Source organism: Tupaia chinensis, unplaced genomic scaffold (assembly GCF_000334495.1).
Source record: "Tupaia chinensis unplaced genomic scaffold, TupChi_1.0 Scaffold000418_1, whole genome shotgun sequence".
Lineage (NCBI taxonomy): Eukaryota > Metazoa > Chordata > Mammalia > Scandentia > Tupaiidae > Tupaia > Tupaia belangeri.
Genome location: NW_006159923.1, coordinates 1,787,883 through 1,802,684, shown reverse-complemented (window position 1 = coordinate 1,802,684; position 14,802 = coordinate 1,787,883). Strand labels below are relative to the sequence as shown.

Sequence of the window (14,802 nt, the reverse complement as noted above, 5' to 3'; positions counted from 1 at the left end):
TTGATTTGCCCAGAGAGAGAGAGAGAGAGAGAGAGAGAGAGAGGGAGAAAGTCGCTGGGCCTGGGATTTGAACTGTGGTCGGCCAAGTGGGAGTCCAGCACGTTTAACCACCACACCACCTGCTGGCCCCAAAAGACTGAGTTTTCAATACCAGGAGACATGCACTACCACACATGGCAAGCACACCTCAAGCTGTCAGAGGATGAAATCTACTCACCATCAGCCAGGCGCTCCCTCCAGCTCTGAGCCGCGTGGGTGAAAAACTCATTATTCAGTGCACTGCTGCTAAGACGCAGCAGGCCATCGGTCCCCACCTAGAAAGATCAAGGAGGTAAGATAATAAGTAAAGACACTGAAAAAAAGAACAGAAGCCCACCCAGAAGGAGGCAAAGAGGAAGCTTCCATTCTGTACCTGTCTGTCCACTTCAGGCAGCAGGAAGAGGAGCTGCTGCTGGAAGTGTGATGGCAGGGCATGGAACGTTCGGGAGTTTATCAGGGCACGGAGGTTCGTGTTGACAAGAATGGACCCAGGAGTCTCAAAATCTATCTCTTCCCCTCTGTTGCGTTTCATTTGACCTGTGATTTTTGAAGCAAGAAGCAGCAAGGTATACATTTTCAGCACCTCACAGCAGAGGCAAAAACCAACTGATGGAAAAGTTTTGGTGGCAGAGCTCAAGCCACCCAGAACTTTTAGGTACACAATCTGCCCAATCGTCCAGTCCACCCTAACCTGTATGTTAAAACTGTTCTTTCCAGATGACTGGCATTGCCAGCAAACCTTAGAGAACACTTGGGCTGTGTCCCCCTCAACCAACACTGTGTGCTGAACTATGCCATCAAAGAGGAAACTCTTCCCACGGAGATCCAAGCAGGGGGCAGGGTCTGAGCTTCCCTCCAAAGCTGGAGAACAGGCTCTACAAGGCCCAACTGGAGAAATGATGGAATGTGTCTACGAACGAATTTAGTTCGTCTATTACAGGAAAGTCTATGGAAGCCTTCTGAGAATGTGCTGGAGAGAGACAATCTCCATGCAGAACTGTACTAAGGGTTGGTCAAAGTCAACTGAAATGTCAATACCACTCACATAAGCCTAAGCAAATGTTACTTTTATTTGGGGAAAAAAAAACCAAAGTCACTAATAATAGAGACCTGTGAGACCTTAGATTAAGGGCTACTGATGAATTGGAAAAGCAGCAAGACAGCAAAGCTAGTTCCCACTTAGACAATGTTTTATGCTAATTTTCAGAAGCCAAGGCTAGTCATCTTAATGGTTACAAGCTGCCCCTCTATAAAAGACCCTAGCACATAGACCTTAAGACATAAATCCTGCAATAGCAAATGGCATACTAACCTTACAGATAACCCTGCTGGGTCAAGGTGGCACTACTGAGTTTGTATGCATGCTCATATTCGACATCTCAACATACTAGTTGGTTCAGAAAAAGGGAGCAGCTGATAGACACTGTGATGCTGGGAATGAATGTGGCAGGTATTACCAAAGAAAGAAAGTGGATGTTGGATTTCTTCACTGAGAAGCTGACAAGCAGTATTTGCTCATTCACACACTAAGCAGGTCCAGGGCGGGCACGGGCTAGGCCCTACGGGACATAAAGGAGCAATGTGGCACCATCTCTGCCCACAAGGTGTCTCAGTCTAGCAGAGATCTATACACGAGATAACCAAAATACAGGCAAAAACAGAGGGCCACCCGAGAAATAAAAATAAATTGATAAAGGAACTGGAGTAGTAGAAGACATCTTCTTACTAGGCCTGCAGGGGCCCCCTTTACAGGCAGAGAAATGAGTGCCAAGCCACTCACCTGTGGCCGGCTTCCGGAAGCCTCTCAGGAGCGGGGCAGGGTCCCGGGCGACCTCGGCCTGGCCACGAATAGCAGCGCTGCCCAGGGCCAGAGAGCCGCTGCTGCTGCTGGACGGGCTGCCGCTCTCGCCATCGGCGTGGCGGCCCGAGAACCCTGAAGGTACAGCATTCCACTGGTCAAAAGTATCACAGGCCACGCCCATGGCTCTCAGACAAGCTTACTTCTCCCAGCTCCCTGAACACCGCCACAATGTGAAGGTGCTTTCATCTCCCAGCCTCGGGCTGCTGGAAATGACCACCTCATGGACTGGCTTAAAGCGCCACCTTAGGAAGGCCAAACTGCCACGTGTATTTGCACAGCACTACACCTTTTGCAAAGCACTGGCACGTCCCTTCACTGGCTCTTCATGACTGCCCTGGGAGCCAAACGAGGGCACACAGCAGAGGCCAGACTAGAACCTACAGCAGGCTTTACCAGCACAGAGCGCTGCCTTCCAGGAAGGTGGGCTCCTGACTCTGGCTCAACAGCTCTATGGGCATCACACTACTAGGTCAGAAACAGGGAGGCCAGGTCCCCAGGACCTGAGGAAAGAGCACCATGACCACGGGTTTACACGTACCTGATGCAGATTCCACGTGGGCCCCGTTTACCTTCAGAGGAGTCAGGACAACTCGAGGCAGCATCACCCCAGTCTTCTTCTTTTGTCTGTTTGCCTATATTCCCCAAGGGAATAGAAAGAGAGCCCGAGTCACCTGCAGAGCCACACTGGCACTCCCTCTTGGCCCTATCTCTACCCGCTCTCTTGTAAAACAGAGTTCGTAGTCAACCAGATCTGCCAGGGAAAGCTGACAACAGCAATGACTAACGTTACTGAGTTGCGTGTCGGTCCTGGGCCAAGTATTACTGCAAGCTGCAAAGAATGCAGCGTTAGCCCCATTTTACAGATAAGGGATTCGCCCATGGCCCCACGGCGAGGAGTGGCAGAGCCAACGTTCGCACTACTATCAAGCTCACATGCTTACCAGTCTGCACGGTCCCACACTTCTCCCTCCCAGTACACATTGTTGAGCATACTGCCAGAATGAACAGAATTGCTCAGCCATGGCAAAGAGAAAAACAAACTACTTTTCCTATGGACCACTATATTTCTTAATTATTTCTTTATTATTATTATTTAATTTGAGCAGAGAGAGAACGGGAAAGTGAGAAAGCAAGGCACCAGGTCTGAGACTTGAACTGTGGTCGTCCATGTGGGAGTCTAGCACCTTAACCAACACGCCATCTGCTGCCCCCCGCCCCCATGGGCCACTTTTAAACAGTACTAAGAGGTGGAGACCAAACTTATTTTCAACACCCTGTAAACACGTTCACAGCTGACAGAGGAGGAAGACTTGTCTTGTCCTCCAGGCCCAGTCGCCATTCTCCTTCCTACCTGTGCAGTAGCTCTGTAACTGTCCCTGGAACTGGAAAGAGGCCGACTCTGAGATTCTGTGGAACAGGATGCATTTGAAGATGTTTCGTCGAGAGACACTGGGAGAGAGGAAAACGAAGGTTAGTCCTAGCAGGTGTCCGGGGTATGTCCCCCTCCTGTTAAGGGCACTTACCATCGTTTTCACCACTCACAGTGCTGGCTTCATTAGACCCACAGCTCTCCACATCAGCTGTGTCTTCTGGCTCCTCTCCTTCCACTGCAGCCGGACTGCGCGACCACTGCAGGGCATCCTTCTGTGACAGCAAGGCACAACTCAGGTGAGCAAAACCCTACAAATCCTACAAGCACAGTAGTCATTCCTAAATTTGTATGCTTTGGGAGATGAGAGATTTATATCAACAAGACCTATTCCTTTCTGACTGACCTCTTTCTCAGCTTTCAAGTTCTTTCGATAAATACAGCATTAAGGGACCAGCAGATGCTGTGATGATTACGTCACTGGACTCCAATGTGGTTCAAGTCCCAGATCCAGGGTTTTAAAACTCACCCTGGGCACATATGCATGTGTGCCCAAAATCCTGAGAGGAGAATGAAGAAGGGACTGTGGCATGGCCATCCCCCGTAGGTGATTTCTCACTTTCTGTCACTATCTCTCTGGCGAGCACATGCGCTCTATAACAAAAATCTCTCTTAAAAAATTAAGTAAGTACAGCATTAAGAAAGTTAGATACATGGGGCCAGTAGGTGGCCCAGCAGTTACGTCACCAGACTTCTACATGGCTGGCTGCAGTTAAGAGTCTCAGACCCGGTGGCCTGAAACTCACACCAGGTGCATGTGTGTGTGCACCCAAGACCCTGGGAGAAGAGTGGAGACAGAACTGTGGTGTGGCCAACCCCCTGGGAGGTGACTTCTTACTTTCCCTCTCACTGTCTCTTTCTGTCTCTCTCTCAGTTAAGCACATATGCCCTAAGGCAAAAACCTCTTCAAAACAATGAAAGAAAGAAAGAGAAAGAGAGAAAGGGAGAAAGAGAGAGAGAGAGAGAGAGAAAGAGAGAGAGAGAGAGAAAGAGAGAGAGAGAAAGAAAGAAAGAGAGAGAGAGAGAGAAAGAGAGAAAGAGAGAAAGAAAGAAAGAAAGAGCGCGACCGAGCGCGCGAGCGCAAGCATGAGCAAGAGAGCAAGCAAGCAAGCAAGCAAGCAAGCAGGCAAGCAGGCAAGCAAGCTAGCTAGCTAGAAATGGGGCCAGCAAGTGGTGGGGTAGTTATGGTGCTGGTCTCCCACAAGGCCAACCACAGTTCAAGTCTCGGACCCGGTGGCTTACTTTCTCACTTTTCTCCTGTGCACACATGCTTGTATCCTATAGCAACTTTTAAAAAAAGAATAAAATGAAATACATTCTTTTTAAAGTTAGATATAATTTTGCATTTAATTATTTATTAAGCATTTATATGATACCTTCTATAAGCTACACCATGTTAGTTCCTGAGAGGGTGGGAGTCAAGGAAGAATTAGGGCCCTGTGCCCTTGGAGCTCAACCGAGTAGTGGGAGAAGTCAAACTTATTATGATATAAAGTACAGTGACAGGGGCACATGCACAGAGAACGGTGGCAGCCCAGAAGAGGGGCCCACGGGATGTGTGCTTGAGAGTTTTTTTTTTCAGAAGTTAGCTATTGGGCAGATGAGTGAGCAGCAGGGAGACAGTAGAAGTTCTAGATAGTGGGACAAGCAAATATGAAAGAATACTCCAAACTCCAAAAAACCACAGGCTTCAGTAATGGTGTGGCAACTGGATACAGAAGAGGCTAGAGAGGCAGCAGGAGGGCAAAAAATAAAACAGTGTGTAGAGGGAGTAGGGTTTTTGTTTTAATTAATAGTTTAATTTACATAAATTTATATGCAAAAATGTCCAACATGTACATATTTATTTTCATAACATGGTATAATTTTAAGTACTGAAATTTAAAATATTTATTGCACTGTGGATACTAGAATTTAAATATTACTCAATTTTCCTTTTTTTTAAAATATGGAACACTTTATGAATTTGTGTGTCATCCTTGTGTAGGGGTCATGCTGGTCTCTGTATCATTCCAATTTTAGTATATGTGCAGCCGAAGCAAGAATTAGTGTAAGGTTTTTTACGGTTTTTATTGAACGTTTCTGCCCTAGGGCACATGTGCTTCCCGGAGTGACAGAGATAGTGAGAGGGAAGTAAGAAATCACCCTCTATAGAAGATAGCCACGCAGCAATCCCTTCTCCTCCATTCTCCTCTTGGGATTTTGGGTGCACACAAACCAAAGGGGATTTTTAAGCCACCAGGTCCAAGACTTGAACTGTGGTCAGTCATGTGGGAGTGCAACACCTAAACCACTACGCCATCTGTTGGCCCCAGGAGTAAGATTTTAATCATCTTGGCATCTCTAAAGGATATTTATCAGGGGAATGATTTTAGGACTTTCATTCTGACAATCAAGAGAAGTCTAGAAGCAAGAAGAGTTAGACCAGGGGACCAGCAGTTAGCGTAATGGCTATGTCGCTGAACTCCCATGTAGTCAACTGTGGCTCGAGTCCCAGACCCGGTGGCTTAAATTCACACCAGGCATGTGTGCGTGCATGCCCAAGATCCCAAGAGGAGAATGGGGGAGAAGGGATTACGGCATGGCCATCCCCCCTGGGGGGTGATTTCTCGCTTTCTATCTCTCTGTCTTTCTGGTGAGTGCACACACCCTATAGCAAAAACCTCTCCCTCGCCCCCCCCCCCAAAAAAAAAGTTAGACCAGAAGTCCAGTGAAAAATGCTGAAGATTTAAACTAAACTAAGTACCAACAACCTGATGCAGAGAAGAGTTCCATTCTGTCACCTCCTCACCAAGGCTTCTTCACAGGCTCTGGGTTTACTCTCAGTTAACTCCATGCATGCCCAAGGAGAACTTAGGCGTTGCCTCACAACTCAAAATGAGGAAGGCTGTGAATGAATATTGGAGGCCGGAGAGAGGGACAGAGATCAGTTCTGAGAGAAGAGGGGAAGGTCTTCCATTTTGAAGAAAAGTGTGTGAATAATAATAAAAATATGTGGAGACTAGATAAAATCAAAATTCTACCTCTTAAAAAATACATTATAAATTTAAGAGAACTCCACAAAAATCTAACTCACCAACGTCATGGGCCCCTTATATTTTCATCAATTTAATTTTTAAAAAATGTTTTTGCCATACAGGCTCATGCACTTGTCCAGAGGGAAGGAGGAAGGGAGAGGGAAAAAGAGAGAAAGCAATAAATCACCCCCCCCCGGGGGGGTTAGTCATGCCACAATCCCTTCTCCTACATTCTCCTCTTGGGATCTTGGGCACATACACATATGTGCCCATCACGATTTCCAAGCTGCTGGGTCTGGGATTTGAACCATGTAGTCAGCAATGTGGGATCTAGTGCCTTTACCTCTACACTATCAGCTGGCCCCTATCTGAATTAATTTTAAGATAAAATCATGCTATCTTAAATCAACAACAAATAAAAGTGTTTAAAGATCTTTATCTTTCACCTCCTACCGGCCATAAAGGCTGGTCAGAATCAAAAGCTAACGATTATTTTTAGTATTAATCTTACCATTATGGTTATGACTGCCATGTTTCTGGACCAATGAAGCAAATTTAATCTCTGAATCTTGTAAGTAAACGAGGATAAAATACTCAAAAATGAACAGGGAAGTCTATATTGGCAAAGCTGACCCCAAAACTCCAGTTTTAGCAAGAATATGAAAATGATATAAACACTGTTGGTGAACATGAAAATGGTATTGAAAGGTGCATATGCTGCTAGTAGGAGAGTAAACTGTTAGCAAAAATCTAAAAATAGGCCCAGCCACAGTGGCACATGCAGTAAGGCACCTTGCACGATGCTGGAACCCGTGGGAGACCCAGGTTCAGGGTCTGGCTGAACATAAACATATGGGGTAAGCCTGCTCACATGCCTGTAGTCCTGCCTGGGAGGTTAGGGAAAGGACTGATGTGGGGAGACTATCAAGGATGCCTTTCTCTTTTTCTTTCTCTTTCATGAAAAAGGCAATAAATAAACTTTAAACAAATCTTAAAAATGGGTGACTAGCAGGTGGCAAAATGGTTAAAACGCTAGACAATCACATGGCCAACCACGGTTCAAGTACCAGATCTGGCAATTTAAAAATCATGCCAAGTGCATGTGTGTGCATGCCTAAAATTCCAAGAAAAGAATGGAGAAAGGATTGCAGCATGGTCATTCACCCTGGAGATAGATATAGATATAGATATAATATAGATATAGATATATCCATACACACACACACATATACACAAAGTCATCAGGAAAGTCATATATTTTTCTATTATGTTAATGCAAACAACTTTTTATGACTCTCCTGACAACTCAATATATAACTTTTAACCCAATACTTCCATTCCTAAGACTCATACAGGACATGAAAAGCACTAATTTTCAATTGAACTACATTAAAACTATTTATTCATCAAAAGATATCATTAATGGAGTAAGGAGGTCAGGAGAGGTATTTGCAACTCATATAACCAAGAAATAATTTATATCTGGCCTACATATGTCAATCCAAAAGAAAAATAAGATGTGAACTAGACACTGTGCAAAAGAGAATATCCAAGTGGCCAGCAGACACATGAAAAGGTATTTAATCTAACTAAGGAAAACACAAAATAATGCAAATTAAACCACAATGAGATACCATCACATCCACCAGCACAGCTAAAATACCAAGTACTGGGTCGTCGGAAAGTCTTCACACGCTTTGTACAGAAAAATATATCGTGACTGTCCCAACACCCTAATAGTATGTGTACATATATATATATATATATATATATATAATCCCTCTCCTCCATTCTCTTCTTGGGATCTTAGGCACACATACACATGTGCCTGGTGTGAGTTTAAGCCACCGGGTCCGGGACTCAAACCACGGTCGACTACATGGGAATCCAGTGACATAGTCATTACACCAACTGCTGGTCCCTGACCTAATAGTATTAATAAAGGATGTGGAGAGACCTGTAGATGGCATAGCAGTTATATCGCTGGACTCCCACGTGGTTATCCATGGTTCAAGCCCCAGAACCAGTGGGCTTGAAACTTAGACCAGGCATGTGTACATGCATGCCAAAGCTCTCAGGAGGACAACGGAGGAGGAGGGATTGCAGCATGGCCAACATTCCCCCCACCCCCAACCCCGAGAGGGTAATTTCTCACTTTCTCTGTCTCTCTCTGGAAAGTGCATGTGCCCTTTGGCAAAAACAAAACAAAATTTTAAAAATATATACAACACATATAACAAACCACAGCTGCTCACAGTAACATGGATGAATCTCCCCCAAAAAATATTGAATGAAAGAAGGGAGACACAGGGTCAGCAGGTGGGGTGGCAGATGAGGTGCTGGACTCCCACATGGCCAACCGTGGTTTGAGTCTCAGACCTGTCTGCTTGCTTTTTCACTTTCCCTCCTTTTCTCCCTCTCTGGTTAGCACATGTGCCCTACAGCAAATTAAAAAAAAAAAAAAACACTAATAAATAAATAAAATTAAATAAACAATTCTTTAAAAAGAAAAAAGCCAGACACAGAAGAACTCACGCTACAGGGATTCTACTTGTAAAATGTTCAAAAACAAGCAAAGCTACAGTGTTAGGGATGTAGACATAGGCAGGAAACAAGAAAAGGAAACAAAAATAAAAAAATAACTTCTATGAAGTCAGCACAGTAGTGACGTTTAGCTTGCGGGGGTGGGAGGGGCAGGTTGCAATTGGGAAGGGACATGTGAGGGGCTCCCGGCTGCTGGCCCTGTTCACGGTCTTCGACCTAGTGGAAGTTACATGAATGTTCACTGAACATCTGTGCCCAATGCGTTTCACTGTTTCTGTAATAAAAAAGCTCAGAGGGAACCAGCAGTTAGCGTAATGGCTATGTCACTGGACTCCCACGTAGTCGACCGCGGTTCACGTCCGGGACCCGGTGGCTTAAAACTCACGCCAGGCACGTGTGCGTGCATGCCCAAGATCCCGAGAGGAGAGTGGAGGAGAAGGGATTGTGGCATGACCATCCCCCCTGGGGGGTGATTTCTCACTTTCTGTCTCTATGTCTCTCTCTGTCTGGCAAGCGCACGCGCCCTACAGTGGAAAAAAAAAATCTCCAAAAATAAATAAATAAATAAAAAGCTCAGAACCACAGCATTTCTATCAAAGAACACTACCATAGATGCTATTTGAAATAAAACTACAGAACACCAAAGAAATGTTGAAGATAAAAGTGAATTAAGCAGTTAAACACAGTGTAATACCTCCGTCATTTTTAAAAAATAAAAATTGTGTGTATGTGTTTGCACAGAAAAAGAAACAAGAGAAATATAAGCCAAAATGTTAGCTATCACCACCTTCAGATGGTGAAATTCTAAGTGCTTTACTTTCTTTTAATTTGGGGTTATTTTCTACAATTAAAATGTATTTTAGGGGTCAGCAGGTGGCATGGTAGTTAAGCACTGGACTTCCAGAGTGGCTGACCGTGGTTTGCTGGTCAGACATGGTGACTTGCTTTCTCACTTTCCCTTCTTTCTGTTTCTCTCTGGTCAAGTTAAAAAATAATAACAAGTAGGGACCAGCAGTTAGCAGGATGGCTATGTCGCTGGACTCCCATGTAGTCGACCGCGGTTTGCATCCCAGACCCGGTGGCTTAAAACACATGCCAGGCGCATGTGCGTGCGTGCCCAAGATCCCGAGAGGAGAATGGAGGAGAAGGGATTGTAGCGTGGCCATCCCCCCTGGGGGGTGATTTCTTGCTTTCTATCTCTCTGTCTCTCTCTGTCTCTCTCTATCTTTCTGGCAAGCACATGCACCCTATGGCAAAAACCTCTCCAAAAAGAAAAAAAATAATAACAAGTAGAATTAATAATTTTTTAAAATGTATTTTTGGCCAGCCAGTGGTGGCCTGTTTTCTTACTTCTCTCTCTCACAAACTTGCCCTGTAGCAAATTTAAAAATAATAATAATGAGGGGACCAGCATGTGGCTTGGTGGTTAAGGTGCTGGACACTCCCACGTGGCTATGGTTTGAATCCCAGACCTGGTGGCTTTGTTTCTCCCCTTTCCTGTCCCTCTCTGCTCAATTGAAAATAACTAACTGGTCAAATTAAAAGAAATGAATGAATCAATATAAATATTATTAAATGATAAATAAAATTAAATAAATAAAAAGCAAAAGCAAAAATAAATAAATAAAACTCCTCTCTTAGCAAATTTCAAGGCATCACTGGATATCTGAATGTAAACTGCACACTAGATGGTAGTGCTGTATTAATGCTAGAAGCCCTGACTGTGATAACTGTATTGTGCTCAGGGAGGAGAATGCCCCTAGCAACTTTCCATTTTTATATATTAAGCTATAACTTACATACAATGAAACACACTTAAACGTACCATTTGCTAAGTTCTAACGAATACACATTAAGGTATAGAACATTTCTAACCCCACAAGTGTTTCCCTTACCCTTTCTTAGTCGACCCCACTCCACACTACCCTTCTTACCCCGCAAAAGCAATCACTGTTTTGATTTCTTTCACCATAAATTCTTTTTGTCTGTTCTTGTTCGTCACGTAAATAAAAACATACAGAACTGTCCTGTGCCTGGCTTCCTGTACGTAGTCTAATGTTCGTGACACTCCTCTGGCTGTCGCGTGTATCAGCAGTTTATTATTTGTTATTACAGAACAGTATTCATGCACAACCATTTGTTTTCTCTATTATCTCACTGATGGACATTGGGATATTTTCAGATTTTGGTTGTTACGAAAATTTGTGAACACATCTTTTTATAGACATGTTTTCATTTCTCCTGGGTAAATATTTAGGAACGCAACTGCTAGGCCCTAACATGGATGAAAGCTTAACTTCATATAAAAAGCTGCCATACAGATTTCCAAAGGTTTATATAGTCAATAATAGTGCGTGAAAGTTCCAGATGCTTCACATCTTCACCAATATTTGGTTTTAATCAGTCTTATTTAGCCTTTCTAGTGGGAGTGCAACCACGCCTCATTGTGGTTTAATTTTCACTTGGCTAATAACTAAAGATATCGGGAACCAGCAGTTAGCATAATGGCTATGTCGCTGGATTCCCACATAATCGACCGCGGTTCGCGTCCCGGACCCGGTGGCTTAAAATTCATGCCGGGCGCGTGTGCATGTGCGCCCAAGATCCCGAGAGGAGAATGGAGAGAAGGGATTGCGGTGTGACCATCCCCCCTGGGGGGGTGATTTCTCACTTTCTGTCTCTCTGTCTCTCTCTGTCGGTCTGGCGAGTGCACGCGCCCTATAGGGAAAATCTCTCCAAAAAAAAAGATATCAAGTACTCATTTTTTTTTTTTCTTAAGGTTTTTACACTTGCAGGAGACAAGCAGTGAGTGAAAGTAAGAAATCACTCTCCAGGGGGATGGCCACGGCACAATCCATTCTCTTCCCGGGATTTTGGGCATGCGTGCACACGCGTGCACACACACACTCAGCATGATTGTCAACCACCTGGTCTGGAACTTCAACTGTGGTCGACCATATGGCAGGCAGTCCAGAGCCTTAACCACTATGCCACCTACTGGCTCCCAAGCACTTTTTTTTTTTTTTTTTTTTAAAGATTGTTGCTGTTTAATTTGATGAGAGAGCAAGAGAGTGATCGAGAGCGAGCAGTTAAGTGAGAAAGCAAGCTGCCAAGTCCAAGATTCGAACTATAGTCAACCATGTGGGAGTCCAGCACCTTAACCACCATGCCACCTGCCCTCCCCAAACACTTTTTAAAATGCATTTACTGGCCATACAAATACTTTCCATTTGAAGTATCTGTTCAATTTTGCCCATTTTGTAACTGAGCTTTTATCTTTTTAAAATTCAAGTTACAGAATAGTCTTAATTCTGGACTTTATTTGACATCATGAGCATATACTGCTTTTTATAAACACATTTTAAACATTTTCATTAGAAATAGGTTAAAATTTACTTGCAAGAGTAAAATAGTTCAAAGAACACTTACCATATACTTTTTACCCAGAATATTCACCTATTGTTAACACAAAACGGTTTTTCATTTTTGTTTTGCCATAAGGTACATGCACCACCAGAGAGAGACAGAGAGTAGGAAAGTGAAAAATCATCCCCCCCCACACGCAGGGGATGGCCATGCTGCAATCCCTTCTCTTAATCTCCTCCTGGATTTTGGACATGTGTGCACACTCACCTGATGCAATTTTCACGCTGCTGGGTCTGGGGCTCAATTTTGGTCAACCATGTGGGAGTCCCGCACAAAGCCTTAACCACCCTGGCCCATGCTGGCCCCCAAGAATTGTCTTTAAGATACATAAATAAAGCATATTAGTTTAGCAAGGTAACTAGGAAAGAGGCTAATGATGAAAAAGAAAAGCAACCATCAGTAATAAATAAATCTAAATTTTTTTTTCTTAAGTCAGATTAAAAAAAAAAAAAAAGGTGCGGGCCAGCCCATGACATGTTAAAGCACTGGCTTGCATTTGTCTGACTGTGGTTCAAGTACTGTACCCAGCGGCCTGAAAAACATGCTGATGTGGATGTTTGCCCAGAATCCCAAGAAAAGAGTGAAGAAGAAGGGATTGTGGCATGGCTATCCTCATGGGAAGGGAGTGGGGGGGAATGGCTTCTCACTTTCTCTCTCTCTTTCTCTGTCCCTTTGGTGAGCTCATGTGCCCTACAGCAAAAAAAAAAAAAAAAAAAAAAAAAAAAAACCCAGAAGGCTCTATGAATGTAACAAGTGCCAAATTTGAATAAAATAGAACCAAAATGTAAACTGAAGTTTAAACTGCCCAAGATTAGGTTCTCAAGTGAAAAAAATAAGCAAAATCCAAGATAGACCTTTTTCTTTTTTTATGGGTCTGATAAACCTTTCCTGAGCGAAAAACGAGTACTATTAGTACTATTAGTACTACTGATCTGAAGACTGTTACATATAAATTATTAAACACTAAGGACAGACCAACTACTCAACATTATACTAGAGTTCCTAATCACTGATGATAAAAATAAACAGGAAGGGTTTAGAAGAGACAAGAACGTATGCCATCATTCTAAGTACTATAATGATCTACACTGAAAATCCAAAAGACTCAGTCCTAATAAGAAATCAGTCAGGTTGTGTGATTCAAGATCATATTAAAATCAAGTCAGGATGAGTAGATGCCATAATGGTTACATTGCCAGACTCCCTCGTGGTCAGCAGTGTTTCAAGTCCCAGACCCAGAGACTTAAAACTCACTCTGGGCACATGTATATTGTGTGCTCAAAATCCCAAGGGGAGAACGGAGGAGAAGGGATTTTGGCATGGTCACCCTACTGGGGGGGTGACTTCTCACTTTCTGTCTCTGTCTCTCTCTGTCTCTCTCTGTCTCTCCAGCAAGTGCACAAGCCCTACAGCAAAAATCTCTTAAAAAAACAAACCAACAAACAAGTCATTGAAATATCAGCAATAATATCATCAATTAGAAAATGTAATCTGTGGGACCAGCAGATGACATAATGGTTGTCGTTGTATTCCCACATAGTTGACCGTGGTTCAAGTCCAGGTCCAGTGGCTTAAACCTCACACCAGGCATGCCCAAGATTTCGAGAGAAGACTGAAGGAGAAGGGACTGTGGCATGGCCATCCTCCCGGGGGGTGATTTCTTGTTTTCTGTCTCTCTGTCTCTCTTGCAAGCACATGCTTCCCATGGCAAAAATCTTTCAATAAAAATGTAATTTATAACAAAGAATATAAGTTACCTAGGGATAATTCCACAAAAGAAATAGACAGCACCCTTCAATAAGGCATGTTCATCCCTCTAAATTGCCGGGGTTTGGGGCATGCACACAACATGTGCGGGCATATTTTCAAGCCACCACTACTGTGACTCAAACCACTTGGTCGGTCATGTGGGATCTGGCTCCCATAACCATGAGGCGACCAGGCTATTTCACAAACTCACGTTCTACATTAAGAAGATTAAACATTGTGGGCCAGCAAGTGGCATGGTGGTTAAGGTGCTGGACACTCCCACGTGGCCCATTACGGTTCAAGTTCTGGACCCAATGACTTGCTTTCTCACTGTCTTCCTCTGGTCAAATTAAAATAAATGAATGGATAAATAAAATTAAGTAAATAATTATTAAAAAAAAAAAGATGATTCAACATTGTAAAGATGTGACAGTCGGCCAGTAGCCTAAAGGAGCTGGACCCTACATGACAACTGTGGTGTGACTCTCAGCCCCTGTGGCTTGAAAATCATATCTACAGTATGTGTGTACATGCCCCATAGACGAAGAAACAGAGAAGGGAGGACAATGTGACCACACGCCATCAGAGAGTGCTTTTGCTCTCTCTGCTTATGTCTCTTTCAGGTGAGCAAACACATCCTCTGGGAATAAAAACCGAAATGACATTATAAAGATGTCAATTCTCCTCAAATTGATTTGTAAATTCCAAAAAATTCAAAACAATTCCAAAAAATTCTC

At 43.6% G+C, this 14,802-nt stretch overlaps 1 protein-coding gene and 1 pseudogene across 1 annotated transcript in view; both read right to left on the bottom strand.

The window, feature by feature from the left end:
- Window positions 1–14,802, bottom strand: part of ASXL1 (ASXL transcriptional regulator 1) — a gene marked incomplete at its 5' end in the record, with an annotated part of 80,103 nt that overhangs the window by 8,055 nt on the left and 57,246 nt on the right. Inside the window, 6 exon segments of the mRNA XM_027774281.1 lie at window positions 218–314; window positions 413–576; window positions 1,820–1,972; window positions 2,439–2,532; window positions 3,252–3,349; window positions 3,424–3,544. Of these exon segments, the coding sequence (XP_027630082.1) occupies window positions 218–314; window positions 413–576; window positions 1,820–1,972; window positions 2,439–2,532; window positions 3,252–3,349; window positions 3,424–3,544 (727 nt within the window).
- LOC114008952 (uncharacterized) lies at window positions 5,272–5,371 on the bottom strand (annotated as a pseudogene).